Genomic DNA, 15,847 nt, shown 5'->3' on the forward strand with positions numbered 1-15,847 from the left:
TTACGATGGTGGATGATCACCATGATGTCGTAATTGATAGGTTTATTAACGACAATGATGATGAGAATGATTTTGAAGATAAACTGGAGGCTGCATAGCAGATTTTAAAGCAGCATAAGAATTTATTGCTAGACTGAGGTGTAATCTTTGGTTTCTTTTTCTTGTGTGATTTTGCTGGGTTGCCTCCACCTTGGCCAGAGGAGCACCTAAATGAAGACTTTTATACACAATGTCTATCTTATTTTCATTAATTGGTTCTCTTTTAAAGTACACATATGTATGTCTTTTGTCACAGGGACTTCCTTCACTGTGCAATGATGGTGACCTCAAATTAGATAAACAAAGCTTAGACACGTATTAACAAACGTTTTGTTTCCATCTTCTTTAGACTAGACCACGTATAATTCAAGAATCTCAAGTCAAAAACTCAAAATACATAACAAGTCTACGTATTCACAGATATTTCAGGAATAGTATTTTTCGATTTCTTTTATCACTTTCCCACACTTATGTGGCTTTCTTTACAATAATACTCACTCCTCAACTACAGAAAAATCAGGTTCAGCCGGCTTTTGCAATGATCCACCACCACCACCTGACTTCGAGCCACCGGGCCTTCTATTTGAGCCCATTCTTGTAGCATAGACACCGTAACCAGGGTCTGGAGAAGCCATGCTATTCCCACCATGACCATACAATGGTGAGCTAAACTCTGACTCATGATCAACACTGGTGAAGCTCTCACGAGCCTTGAGTTCCTGAGCACTCTTTCGCCTTTTGTACCTACGCCAAGCCGCCTGAACAAAACAAGCAGCCCATGTCCGCCACTGGTGGCTATAAAACCGAAACTTGTGTTGTAACTGCTTACTATGTAATCTTCTAAACTGTGATGCAACAAATTTTAAGTCTTCGGCAATAAGTGCAAAGGCTTCAACTTCTGAGATGGCCTTCACTGTACGCGTGGAGGATGGGAGGATGACACTTGGACGTGGGTCTAAAGCCCATGTCAGTAGCTCTTCACCACAAAAGTCACCTGGCCCAATTCGGCAAGAATTGAAAAAACCAGTTCGACCACCATTGGTAGTGTAAGAATCCAGGTTTCCTCTAATGATAAACAACATTTCGTTAACAGGGTCTCCCTCACGGACTAAACAAGTCCCTTGAGTACATAAAGCCGGTTTTAGTCTCTCGCAGATAGCATCTAACATCCGCTCGTCCATTTGATCAAATAGCGGGACCTATCAATGAAAATAAAATTTGTCATTTTATATTTTCTAGGACAAACGGGTCGAGACAAGTTGGGTAATGGGTCAAAGACTCATTTTTAGCGCGGGTTTATATAGGCTGGCCTATAATTATGATCATAAAGCGTGTAACTAAACTTACCCGTCGAACTAGATCATAACATAGGTGACGCTTTATATCTCGACGAAGATCTAATGGAAGTCCTTTGAGAAGGGATTCTTCGTCCACCCCTCGAGTGGCCACCCATTTATACTGATCATATCTCCGAACGGACTGGCGGAGTTCTGGTGGCAGTTGGCGGTGTCGCATCCACTGTTCTGTATCTGTTCTCCTGATTCTCCATTCTTCTAGTCGAACTGTAGTTGATTGAAGATATGTCTGTCAACAAACTTACAGCATGTCACCATATACTGATATCCGAAAACAAATTATCTCAAATAGACAAGAAATACTTATGAGTTACCTGCATATTTCCAATTAACAATGCAAAAAGAACTAGTCCCACAACAGCAACGACAATCGCAAACATGATTTCACCAACGTAAGTGCTCGTTGAAAGATTTTGCCCCAAAGAACTGCGTAGTCCAAGCAACAAACCACACCATTGCATTTAGGTTCAATGAATGATGATAAAAAAGAATATTTACCAGAATGTGTTGAGTGTTCTACCTGAGATTCTTCAAACCGAACCAAAGACAATAGAAGTACTTGTTAAAGAACAAGGCTGAAGTAACTTCCGATTCCAATGCTTCCCCATAGATACCGAATGGATAAAAGCCACTGGTTGGGACACATTGATGTGTCACATTGCTCGTGCGGTACCAGGATTGTCTAGCTGATTCATTCTTTCTTTCACAGTCGAAAAAATTGTCCTCACAAGTTGGATCCTCATGGAGACATATGCTTCTCCAGCAGGCTTCTTGTCTTTCTATCGATAAAAGATACCAACAAGCTCCTACAAACTGTAAAAGTAAGATTAGAAGACAATTAGTACTATTTTTGTTTCCTCCATCATTAGAAGACAAAGAGGTTTACTTAAATGGGCCGTTCAGGCTGTTTGGGTAATGGGTGAAAATGGGTCAGGTTGACATGCCAACTCTTTTATCTCTTTCATTTTTGGGCAAAATTTTAAACTTTGACCATTTGCCCATCAATGATAAAACCTTATCCAAAATCGACCTCATCTAAAAAAAATGGATTGCAACTAATTGCCACTTCCAATGGAAACTTTGTAGCTTACATGGCTTGCCAACATGTATAACATCAAGTTATATGCCGCTCCAGCCCATGCTGTTTCTGTGACGACCCCGGTAGCTCCGACTATTTGTGAAGTGAGGGGGAAGATAAGATAAAGTCTGGGGACATATTGAAGAATGATGATGAAACGCAGAACGTCTTTTGTATTTGTCATGGCTGAACCATTCAAACTTGGTATAATTATCCAAATTAGCATCTAAAATCATCAAGAAAACAATAAAATGAAAAGGTAGTGTTCCATTGAACAAAAGCTTAATTATGACAATCTTTATCAAATATAAACCTGAGGAAGAGGCAAGGCAGCAATGAAATCGATCCAAAGATCGCCTGTTATATATCTTTTTGCTATCTTTGAGGTATCTATAACAAGCTCACCTCTCCCAAAAACACGGGAAGAAGGCGCCACGTAAGCAGTCATGAACTTTACATATATCTGAATGATGTAGAACAGGTCTGCTACTGATCTCACAATGGTGAGACTAACCTTAAGGCTGAACCCTATGTCGATACAAGCATTTTCCTTGATTGATGGCAAGTAAAAGAACAAAGGGTCTACAAATAAAGAAACCAAACATGCTACCAAGAAAACCTTGTTCCATTTCCGTATGGTTAAACCTCGTGGATCCAAGATTTTCTTCTTCACTCTTTCGTAATCCTCGGAGAAAACTCTTGATAACACTTTGGATTTTAAGGATGATCTTGTTGGGTGTTTTTCGGGCTTTCTTGTCTCTGGTCTTTGTTTTCCATCAATGTTGTATTTCACTTTAAACAAATTATCTCCATTCACTATTTGGAACTTTGGTGGCTCAGTATCATCTTGAAATCTGTATACATTCACTTTAGAATACATCAGAAAAATTCAAACACCCATATCCCCTGCTTTCATGATTTTAGTAGGCCACGGTTATGGTATATACTAACAAATTTGAAAACTAAAAAGTCAAAGTTTATTTGAGAGGGAAATTTTAGTTACCTTACAGATCTTGTATTGGCAAATGACATAATGGGTCGATAAAAAGATTGAATCTTGAAATGAATTCTTGAAACTAAAACCCTTTATATTATTCTAATATATAAAAAAGTAAAGATTAAGGTTTAGTGTCACCGGAAACCTGACCGGCGGCAAGTTATTAACCGGGAAAAGAGAACCCCTTCAAAGGTTTGCTTCAAAGGGCGTTCAGAAATCATGTGAAGTGAATGTATAAAAATTATATCTGTATACAGTACTTATCTACTTTCAAAACCAAAAATTAAGGTCAAAACATGTGACAAATTCTTTGAAAAATAAAACTAAGTGTTGGTTGGTTGATTTAAAATAGATAAGTAATTGAAGTTTTGATCTGTCAGTCAGGTATTCAAAAAGAAATCATATTTAAATGAAACAAGTTGAGATCTGACAGAGATAGTGAGATACCCTGAAAACAATAAAAAGGCAGAAAATGGAGCTTTGTTAAAAGACAAATTTGTTTTATTGACAGGAACATGCAACTTACAAAACGTGGTTGTGTGTGTGTGTATGTAATTTTGGACACTTTATAGATGCCATATGTTTAATGGAGGTTTGAACTTTGAAGAGCAATCTTTGCGTCACTTTATTATATGCGGAAAGATTCTTCTTCCTTCCTTCATCATGTCTCTTTACGTTTTATGGAAGTGTATTTTATTTGTACTTTGAATACACTTCTATATGACTTTTTTTCTTATGATAATACTTTACAATGAACTACAATTGCAAGAACGTTTATGATTTCAAAAGTTAGGAATACAACCCCTCTCTCATATCTCTAAAAAACGTAAATGAAAATTTAATCTCACGTTACGTACTTCCAGAAATTAAACATATATAACATTAACTGATATGAAAATTGGTATTTTTATTATGTTTTTAATTACTCATTGACTCATTCATTGATATTTTGATGATTAACCTAAGTAGTCAGATCTTCGGACCCAAACAAATCCAAAGAACACAGGCACCTAACAAGTTATGATACTCTTACAATTTATGTAGTGTAATAAGATATTCGTATAGTTAGGAGAGTTGTTACCGCACGCCCCACCATGAAATAAGATATTGGTATAGTTAATGAATGAAAGTGATACCATTAGGTTAGATCTCATTTTTTATTCTTTTAGTAACATTAAAATTTGATGCTTTAATTATTCAGGGCCTCAAGCATCTGTCCATGGACGGAACTACTTTAGGGGCAGTGGGGTCAGCTGCTCCCACTCTAATTTTAGTACAATGTAATTTTTCAAAATTTAAATGAGATGTTTATAATTTTTTTTCTAAAAATAAAAAATTAAATAGTAGAATATACATACAAATGTTACATCCGTTGTTATAAACTTATTTTTTGAAAGTCATAGGTCATCGAAGCATTAATGTTAATATAAAACTCTCCATAGACAGAATAAAAAACTTGAATTGTTTTGATTTTTAATTGAAAGAATGGAGAAAGGTTAAAGAAAAAGTTTTCTTTGTTTGATTACGTAAATGTGTAGTACGTCGTTTGTGCAAAAAAATATTTTCTTTCCAATTATTATATATATATTTATTACGAACAACTAATTATAACAATGATAATATATAGTCATGTAGGAAAGATGTATACACAAGCCAATTATTAAATATTAGATATATTTTCGACTTTTTGCATTATGATAGAATATGTTTAATTTCATTCAACAAGACCTCGTGCAACGCGTGCGGCCTTTTTTTTCAAAATAAACTTGCATTTTAAAATATGAGTGTTACACCCGGTGCAAGAACGAAATTCTTTTGAGGGTTAAGGTTTTTTACATTCTCAAATACGACTTTTGTAAGTATGACAAAAAACTTTTAACATTGTCTGCTCACGAAAAATTTTCTGGCTCCGTCTCTGCATCTGTCTAGCCTCACTTAAAACCTACATCGATAAATTATACTCTTTTTGTCTCATAATCATTAGAACTTAGAAGTTTTTTATTTTGATATTTTAAAATCTTTGTTTTTCAAACTTTGACCTTGAATAAAAAAAAAATTATTTTGAGAACCCTTTTTTTTGCGAGAACCTTTGAGAACTTTTCAAATCAAGCCCAACCGATGATTGTTCTTTACATGAAAATTATTTTTTTTTTATTGTTTTCTGAATAACTTATGTGTAATTTTAAAGTTTATAATTGTGTGGAGCATGAATTATCATCCTTTATACAATTATGTAGAGATTTGAATTCTTGATCACATGTGCACGAATATTATTATGATCACATGTATGCAGGTCAATCACATGTAATCATAGCAATTTCGAAACCTCAATATATTGATGTGAAATTAATTTTAAAAATTTCAAAAGGTTAACTATAAACACAAAAAGTAAACTTTCAAAATGAATTATCATCCTTTAAAAATTTTATGTTTTTTTTTTCTATATAAAGACATACATTAACAACAAAATACTAATTAATTTACAACTTTGGAACCATGATACTAATTAATCTATTTTCAACATCTTTTATATATGGTTGTCAATGTATGATATTGTGAAACGATAATTTGTCACTAATTAAATATGTTATCTCGCATATTACGCGGGACAATAATCTAGTTTTATTAAAAAACAACCTTAAAAAACAAAAAAAAAAAGTGATTTATGAAAATGACGCATCTATTGGTTGCAAATCAACCGATTCGGCAGATATCGAAGTCAACTAATATCATAGTACCCTTAAAAAAAAATTTAGATATTTTAAAGTTATACCTTTAAATTAAAATCAAAAATCAAAATTCAAATATAATATTTGAATCTTGACTTTTGATGACTAAACTGATACTTTGGAATAGAAGACATCATAATTTATTCATGGAGAAAGGGACTAAACTGATTTTAAATGAAAAACGTGTTTATTAATCAGATAACATTACTAAATATCGATTGTTATGTTGTTTGTTGAAAAGAAAAAACAAAAAAGGTGTTTAATCATAAAAAAATTGAAGTAATATTCTAAAGAACTAATATTTTTAAATGTGATTTTTTTGAAACATTTTTTGATGAAAAGAATAAATTATTTTCTTATTTTTAAAAGATAATGTAGCTTTTAAAAGGTGTGCTTCAAAAAACTTATTCTTATCGTTTTTCAAACATTTTTCACTTTAGAAATGAAAAACTCTGTGGTTTTTTAAAAATAATTAAACTATTGATTTAATTACGGCTAATACTTAGAAGCTTCAACTTATGAGTACCCCATCAAAATGGGCATTTTTTACATGAACATATTAACAGGATTTTAGTTAGTTTTGTGTTTGACCTTAACCTATCACATCTACTTTTAACAGATTTATATTTTAATAAGTTTCGTATAACCTGTTACGCAAGTCACAAGGAACAACTAATACTAGTGGAAGTGAAACAAGCTAAATACAACCTTAAAGGTTGTACTTAAGATGCATAAAATAGTTATACACTTATCATAAAACTTAAAAGTGAATTTTTATTTTTTATATAGAATAAACATATTAATTATAACTCTTCGACTTATATTTAATATATAGATAGATATAGATATAGATAGATATAGAATATGATTAATCTTTCTAAAAACCTTTAATATATTCTAGGGATTAGTGCGCCAGAATGCAACAAACTATGCCCAAAAAGTTATAGTGTGCACAAACTAATGTTTTTTTTTATTGTATGCATAAACTTAGTAAAAATGTTCAAATCATGCAATGTGTATACGTAGCAGCCCGTATGAGCTGCCACGTGTAAAAAAATTTTTTTTGAACCGGTCACGTGTAAGGTTTTTATTAGCCGGTCACAAAAAGTTGCATAATATAAACTTTTTTATTAAGTTTATGCATACAATTAAAAAAAACGTTAGTTTATGCACACTATAACTTTTTGGGCATAGTTTGTTGCATTCCAGCACACTAAACCCTATATTCTATACTGTTGTATAAAAGGAAACTGTCAATAAAATAATTAAAGGTAACTACTCCGTAATTATGATGGAAAGGGAAATAGATAAAAGGGGACTCCCATGCAGGATGCAGGTAGGTAGATGTTAGGGTTTCGGGGCCCAACCCAGCCCATGGATAACGGGTTTGGACATGGAAGCCAACAAAGCCAGACTAGCATTCTAATTTTTCAATTCGTTTCAAAAAAAAAAAAAAGTGTCGGTCATCTTACTTTTTAAGGAATGATTAATACTCCTAACCAATCCTTTTAAAATTCCTCCTAACTATATCATCATGACATTTGGTGAAACCAAAGAATGAGATTAGAAGAGAGAATGAATAGATTACACCTGTGATTTAAAGTTTTTATTAGGAGGATTTATCATTTACCTCAAAATATTTTCCTGACTTCTGAGTATGCTTCTCATTTCATTACATTTATTACGGAGTACTTCATATCTTTATCTTTTTAATAAGAACAAACCAAACTTCGTACCAAAATCATTAGTTTAATAAATGGAAGACGATGAATTTAGTAATATAATAGTTAGTGTAATGCATAGTTAAACTGAAAAATCACATTTGAATTATTAGTACCTTCTCTGGAGAGATTGTCATTGGGATAAGTATCTTGAAATGAAACAAACTTTGAACGAATGTCTATAATAGAGAAATAACTAAAGTTGTGTGTATTGTATGTTTAACAACTCGAAAATAATATTTATTGTATGTAAGAAAATGTATTCAATCAACTAAAATCAGACAAGTGGCACCTCTATATGGTTGCCACATATGTTTTCTTACATACAATAAACATTTTTTAAAGTTGTTTACATACAAGACACAAAACTTTAGTTATTTCCTACTTTAGACATTCGTCCAAAGTTTGTTACAATCCAGGATACTTATCCCATTGTCATTCCCACCACATTGCAAGCTCGACTCTGAAAAGAAAAAAAAAAAGAAACCTTCTCAGCAAGTAATCTTGATATGTACTAGATGATGAAAAGCTAATGAACATTTCATAAATCACCCATTTTCAAGAATAATTTGATCCCTAATTAAACCATCGGAAATGACGAACACAGATAGCAGAAGGAAAAGAACTTGCTTGACAAATAAAAAGGATAAGAAAGAAAACCTGCTATGTGGTGTTGTAAAGTTCATTGACCAGTTATCAGACTTGATCAAAATCTTCAACTTAGATACAATACAACCCACACAAGGATGGTATAAAAAGTAACGCCCCCAATGCAGTCTTCCACAGGTTTTGGGTCCCAATACCTCGACGGTATATGGGGGAGGTTAAGATGTAGACAGCCTTACCCCTACAACAACAGTGTAGAGAGGCTGCTTCCAAGTTCTATCTAAAGATAGAAAAGGACCTCCAACCTTGCAAGGGATGAGGATAGAACCCATGACCTCTGTTTCCAGAGGCAAGGGTGTTAACCACTTGATCCAACCTTGCTGCTTCCACACAAGGATGGTATGTTTTTCCATAAAGGTATGATATAAGCTATCTGACTAGACTCAGTACTTTGAACCATCATCTCCAAAGCACCAAATGTTTACATACGCTACCCAAAAATCAAGCCTTTAAATCAGCTATCAGTCATGCATCAGGCCTTCAAAACATGTATTCGGGACTAATAATGAGGTACCATTTGGGTCCATTGTTTTTAAACAAGCAATCACCAAGCTTTTTCAAGAAACCTTAAAGGATTAACAAAACTGTATGATTGTAATCAATGTGTAAAGAAGCATCACCAAATACTAGAGGTGGCATGCCACTTTAAGATTTCATGGGCCTAAATTCGGTACTCAGTGAGCCTTATTAGGCAACCTGTTTCTCACACACTTTACCTCGAGTTGACATTATCACTGTAAGATAAGTATGAGCAAACATTGAGGTCCATATCACTTTAATTTGGGTGTCATTGAGCATAAATACTATTCTGGTGACTAGCTTAAAATTTTCATCAAGCACTTGGAGAGTTTTAGCTAACCATCTCCACGGTAACCTAGTGGTAAGGGATCATAAAGATCTCAAATTCATAAGCATAAGATAGTTTACGTTAGTGTGCACTTACAAACAAGAATCCAGTTCCTCCAGTTAAGCATATTTCAACATTCTGGCTGGTAGAGAAGGGCTTTAAAGGCAACCATGACGAAGGTCATAATGTAGGACTATAAGAGCCACAAAGGTTGCCATGCATATGTAAAAGCCCTGGAGTCCTGGATCCATTGTTAGCTTCAAGCAGAAAATTAAAATCGAATTTATAATCATCTTATAGACAAATAACAATCAGCAGCTAAACAAATGGGTAAAAAGTGGTAAAAATACCTTTGATGCTTCCAATAATGGCACCCACCACAATCAATATTATAAGCCACACCCAGATGCTCCACTTCTGCCAGGTTCCCACTTCCAACCGCTAAATCCTTTGATCCAGCCATTCGTTCTTTATGGTCCGGTCTTCATGATGATTCTATCGGCAGCACTGCTAACTACAGTCACAATTGCAGTGCACCGCCCGAAATGGTTTCCTGAGTCACAACAGATTCTCCAATCATAGTCTATTAAGTTATTCATCAAGTTATCTATTGATTCAACACTATTTCCCAGCTTGTCCTCATGGCCACCTAACTTTATAGTAGGGCTGCACCCAAGTCGGCTTTTATCAAGTAACTCGAGCCCAAACCTTAAATTCAAGCTCGAAATACTTAACGGGCTAAGTTTGAGCCTTTAATGGCTTAGCTCGAATGGTTATCGAGCTTATGTATACTATCAAGCTTTTTGAGGTTTTGAAGCTCATGATGTATAGTAGAATGCATTTTGCTAAAGTATTTGCAATATATGAACCTTAGTTACTGTTTACTAATGTCTAATACTCTACTCTTTATGATTATTGTTATTCTTAGACTTGGGTTTAAAAGAATTGTGTTTTATATTTAAAAAGAGTTTACTTTTTAAATTATAAGATTGTCTTTTAACTTATTGAATGTTTCTTATTTTACTTAAGCATTGCGATCTTTAAAGCCGTATTCCAAAAATAATCGAGCCGAGCTCGAGCCTACATACATAAAGTTCACACAAAAGAAGCTTTGGCTGTAATGCACAAAAAGATTATCAGACAATCGATTTTAATAAAACAAAAAAGGAAAGAAGATTACCCATAAATTTGTAAGTGATAATGAAAGCATGCAAAATGTCTTCCAAATTTTTTTTACCTTGGACACGCCCTTCCCATTGAAGAAACATATCTAGAATTACTTTACTATAATAAGCACATCCATCATATTCAGTTCACTAGAAATAGTCACACACAAAGATAGGTTTCTATCAATAAGCATGTGATGAAACTATTATACATACTTAGAGAAAACATGATCACTGAAGATGGCAAAGTGGCCAGAATAAAAGAGGTTCGGATAAAAACTAGTCCTTTTTAGCGTTGGCCAAATTTCAAAACATGCTTGTGGACACTTTAAATCTGTTAAATTTACAAATAATCAGAGATATACTTTGACTTGAAAAGGAATATTTGATTCGGACAACAAAAATATGGACAATTTTAAACCCATCCGATATGTTCCCCTCTACCTAATTAATTTGATTTGATCAATCTGAGGTAAGCCAGACTAAAAGCCAAATCGACCCATGCAAAAGTAAATGGGTCAATATGGCGATGGCCACGTCAAATTATAAGATATGTAGATGCAAAAAAAACTAGCAGCTTACACCGGAGCCAAGTGACTTGAAGATATCGGTATATGTAGATTTACTTCCGTTCCCCAATTCAACTCCAATAGCATGCTCAGACGAATCCATCATTTGCACTACTACCTGCATATGTAATAAAATGTCCAGTAATTAAGTTCTGTTTCAAGTCAGTGACTCCTTCATGTTCTAACACAAGTATTCAATATAGCTACTCACTCATTAGCCATCATATACGAATAAGAATGCCTATTAATGTGGCTACAAGAAACAGCATTGGAAACCTATATAAGGCTCATAAAATCAAAGTAACCAATGTTATCACTTTATCTCTAAAATCAATACACATATATAGTACACACCAAAACATACAAATGGTGAAAGGTGATATACGTTACAATGTTAACCAAACTTGCAGTCAAAATTATGACTCGTGATGACAGCAAAGATCATGTTGTACAGCCAATCACCAAGACAAACTTTATCTATTCGTGTCTCTACCATTAAGCATAGCTAACTGTAATATAACCTAAAGTGAATAACCCTATTACTATTTTATAATAGAACCACTATACATAATTAAGACCTACAAAAACTGAAAAATAAGAAACCTAACGAAACCAGCTATACGTTGATGTAAAATTAATCCTCCAAATAGTGCATCCAATTGTTCTGTTTAGAAAAAGTGAAAGATATACCACCAGATATGTGCATGCCACAAAAGAGAAAGTAGTCATAAAATTATATTCTTACTGCCCAAATTTTACCTAGAACTGACAGAAGGTCATGGTTTACATACTAACCATACTAGGGGAGCCTGCAATCAATAAAACTGATGTATGCAAACGACGTTGTTCAGCTTCTTAAACTCATAAGCCATTTAGAATCTATTCAAAGCACAAAAACCATAACCCTGTATAAAAGAACCACAGAATTGTATATTTGGAACATGAAAAAGCGATTAGAAAAGCATACCGTAATAATGTGACAGAGCAGAGGATCGCACTAAAAATCTCCTATTTTGAAAAGCACTCCATAATAATGTGACACACAGCAAGCTGTGCAAAAACTAGAGTGACGTTTCTGCTTTAATCTACCAGGCTCCCATAAGCAAGTCCTTCTGGTCATAAAGAATTCAAAAAGACAAAATTAAGAAAGATCAGTAGCACACAACAATTTCATGATAAGAAGACATCAAGCCAATACAACCAAAAACAACGGACATGAACTTGAAAGACACAATAACAAATAATCATCATTTTAACTGGCCCAAACAATTATTGGCACCCAACATACCTACAAACGAAGAAAACATCTTAACACATAGGAAAAATGTATAAATCAGGAGATAAGCAGAGCCCCGGAGAAGAAATATAACTATTGCAGATGGGCCAGCCATTAAGAACACGGAGCCACCCATTTTCAAGTTCTGCTGCTTCTGCATGATATAGGTTGACAAAATGTATCCTCCGGGCCTTAAGTATGCAGAGAAAAAAAAGAAGCACAGAGCAATGTAAATCATCAAAATAGAATAACAAAGATGGGGGTAAAATAAAATCATACGAGGGAAATTGAGATGGCAGTATGGCACAAACACAAAGAATAAGACACATTGTTCTCCTAACACACATGTAATTCATAAGCAATCATGTTTTCAGAAACCCCTTAACCACGAAGAATACGAGCTAAAAGGTGGAAAAGAAATAGCGACGATCAATCCGCCAGTCACCTAGAGCAAACTTAGACCCGCAAACATACAAGTAACTTCATAAAAATCACTTAATCACAAGGAAAACTGGACCAAACTATATAAAAGTAATTGTACAACTGGGATACCAAAAGAACCTCCTGACCAACAGAACCAAACGAACGCACAAGATAATCAGTAGACTCGTAACCCAACCTGGCACCCTATGAAAAGAAGAACACCAACAACAATCTTACCCCAACTTGGCAGTCAATGAAACAAAGAACATAGACCAACCTGCCATTATAAAAGCCTTTATAAGATCATCCCATCATACAACCTTTCAAAAACATTCTGAATTATGATGACAAGGCACAGATTCACCGGTAAAGGATAGCTTTCCAGCTAGACAACACAATTATCCAAATCTAAAATTAACAACATTTAAAAGAGAACTGACCAGAGGTGAGGGATTAGATCCTTATCATTCTAATGCAGGGAATTCTATGATGAGAGAAAATGGAGGGCCTACTCAAGGTGATGCTCTAACCAAAAAATACTATGTTCAAGCTCAAGCTTGTAAGCCACTTGGAATCAATCAGCAAAAAAAAAAAACACGCCACTGCAACAGCAAAAAGTGAACAGACAGAATATATCATTTAAATCGACATACAAATTACAAGACCTTAAACAACAAAACGTGCAAGAAATCAACGTAAATAGAAATGACACACCAGAAGATCAAGAAACATAGAAAAATAGAGAGTGAAGCAACGTATCAACCATCCCCTACTTTAATAGTTCTGAACAGGCATTACCTACGCCTCCTGGTTTGAAGAGGCATTCAGTGAAAATGTGATTCACGTAAATTACAAAAAAAAAAAAAAGAAGAAAAAAAAAAGATGCCAAATATATAAAATCAATAGGAAATGCAAACCAGAATTTAACTTCTACAAGTCAACAAAAAACTATAAAAGCAAGAAATACAAGATATGGAACCTGACATCATACATTCCCTTGGTTGATGATAAGAGGTTATCATATATAATCTTGTTGCTATTTTATCTATGACCCATCCATCGGTCTCATAACAATCAAGGGAACCTAAATGCACATATGAAATTATGCAGCCAATATGTATGATAATCCAAGAAAATTAATGGAATGAGAAAAATAAATAACTGAGAAGACGGTAATATAGAATAAGAACCTGAGAAACGACATTTACAACCTGAAGAATCCAGAGTAGTGTAGCTTAATATTGGAATGACTGGAACAAAACTCATACATGGAAAACAAGCACTTTCTCATTACATATTTATATAGCAAACAAGCACTTACATAATATCAAATAGTCCATTTCAAGTATATTTACTAAAACCAATTTCATGTTCATATTTATATAGCAAAACAAGCAATTCCTCTATTTAAGTTTTTGATTTGATCTAGTTTTAAAGATAAATTCATATATCAAACAGTCCATTTCTAGTCTATGTCATTGAAATTGAACACATGTTCAAGTGTGTACCCAAAAAAAAAAAGCCTCATCACATAATTAATCAGTCTTGTTTAAAAGATAGTTCTATATGATATCGAGTTGTACATCTCTAGCCAATTTGTTGCAAGAGAATTAACTGAATACATGGATACTTTAAGCAGGGGATTTGAAAAGCAAATAATAAAAGTTTTCAAACTGACTCAAAATAAGAGAAGTCAAATGCAAATACTATCCCACTACAAGAACACCCTACATACAAACGATCAACCCCCGAGTACAAGCCTCAGTACAAGAAAAGTTGACACAAATGTTTAGGTGCTCTAGTATATAAGCATACAGAAGCATAGGTACAACTGAAAAACATATGTAGCATATGCAACCCCAATAATAAAAATTTCAAAATCACAACAAAATAGAAGAAGTCAAATGCAAATGCAATCTCACAACAAGAACAACCTACATACAAACGATCAACCATCGAGTACAAGCCTCAAAGTACAAGAAAAGTTGAAACAGATGTTTAGGTGCTCTAGTATATGAGAATACAAAAGCATATGTACAACTCAAAAACATATGTAGCATATGCAACCCCAATAATAAATTTTTCAAATCACACAAAATCGGAGAAGTCAAATGCAAATGCAATCCCACAACAAGAACAACCTACATATAAACGATCAACCCTCGAGTACAAGCCTCAAAGTACAAGAAAAGTTGAAACGGGTGTTTAGGTGCTCTAGTATATAAGAATACAAAAGCATAAGTACAACTTAAAAAAACATACGGAGCATATGCAACCCCAATAATAAAAATTTCAAAATCACACAAAATAGGAGAAGTCATAGCAAATGCAATCCCACTACAAGAACAACCTACACACAAACGATCAACCCTCAAATACAAGCCTCAAAGTACAAGAAAGGTTGAAACAGATGTTTAGGTTCTCTAGTATATAAGAATACAGAAGCATGTGTACAACTCAAAAACATATGTAAACCCATTACTAACAATGCCAAAACCACATAAAGTAGGACGAGTTGAAAGCTATAGAGAACTCCACTACAAGAACCTTCGAACACACGATCAACATCAAGCACAAGCCTCAATGTACAAGAGAAGTTTAAACGAGTGTTTAAGGTGTTCTAGTAGTTGAGAATTGCAAAAACGATTAAAAACATTGAAACTAAATGTAATCCCAGATGTCAAAAGAGACGAAATATGGCAAGCGGAAAACAAAATATCATTGGTGAATATCAAAACCGAATCAACAAAAAATAAAAAGAAAAACCCCTTAAATAAAACGCATTCCGCGCTACAACCTAGATACACAATCAACCTCTAATAAAGCGCTTAAGAGGAGGTGAGACGGGTATTTAAGCGTTCTCAAGTCAAGGATTATGAGTTCTTGAATGTGAGGTAACGTGTTTTTAACAAAATAGGACTTGCCAGTGATTATAAATTCCTAAATGAATAGCTTTGAAATATATAATCTTTGATAATAAC

General features: G+C 34.0%; 1 protein-coding gene and 1 long non-coding RNA gene across 5 annotated transcripts; both read right to left on the reverse strand.

The window, feature by feature from the left end:
- Nucleotides 1–367: 367 nt before the first annotated feature.
- On the reverse strand, nt 368–4,743 carry LOC122604467 (protein CNGC15b-like). The gene is made up of 7 exons (XM_043777364.1): nt 3,476–4,743; nt 2,786–3,326; nt 2,486–2,698; nt 1,915–2,207; nt 1,709–1,820; nt 1,387–1,623; nt 368–1,238 (listed from the first exon to the last, which is right to left on the reverse strand). The coding sequence occupies exons 1-7, from the start codon at nt 3,502–3,504 to the stop codon at nt 534–536; spliced, it is 2,130 nt and encodes a 709-aa protein (XP_043633299.1). The 5' UTR covers nt 3,505–4,743; the 3' UTR covers nt 368–533.
- Nucleotides 4,744–8,281: 3,538 nt separating this feature from the next.
- LOC122604478 lies at nt 8,282–12,594 on the reverse strand. Of its 4 annotated transcripts, none has more exons than XR_006324535.1 (6): nt 12,456–12,594; nt 12,135–12,279; nt 11,181–11,285; nt 9,783–9,985; nt 9,529–9,689; nt 8,282–8,382 (listed from the first exon to the last, which is right to left on the reverse strand). It is a non-coding gene; the product is annotated as an uncharacterized LOC122604478 (long non-coding RNA). The 4 variants fall into 4 exon arrangements; XR_006324533.1 differs by having other exon boundaries at nt 8,580–9,689; XR_006324532.1 differs by having other exon boundaries at nt 8,282–9,689.
- Between the last annotated feature and the right edge of the window lie 3,253 nt (nt 12,595–15,847).

Source organism: Erigeron canadensis, chromosome 1, assembly GCF_010389155.1.
Source record: "Erigeron canadensis isolate Cc75 chromosome 1, C_canadensis_v1, whole genome shotgun sequence".
NCBI lineage: Eukaryota > Viridiplantae > Streptophyta > Magnoliopsida > Asterales > Asteraceae > Erigeron > Erigeron canadensis.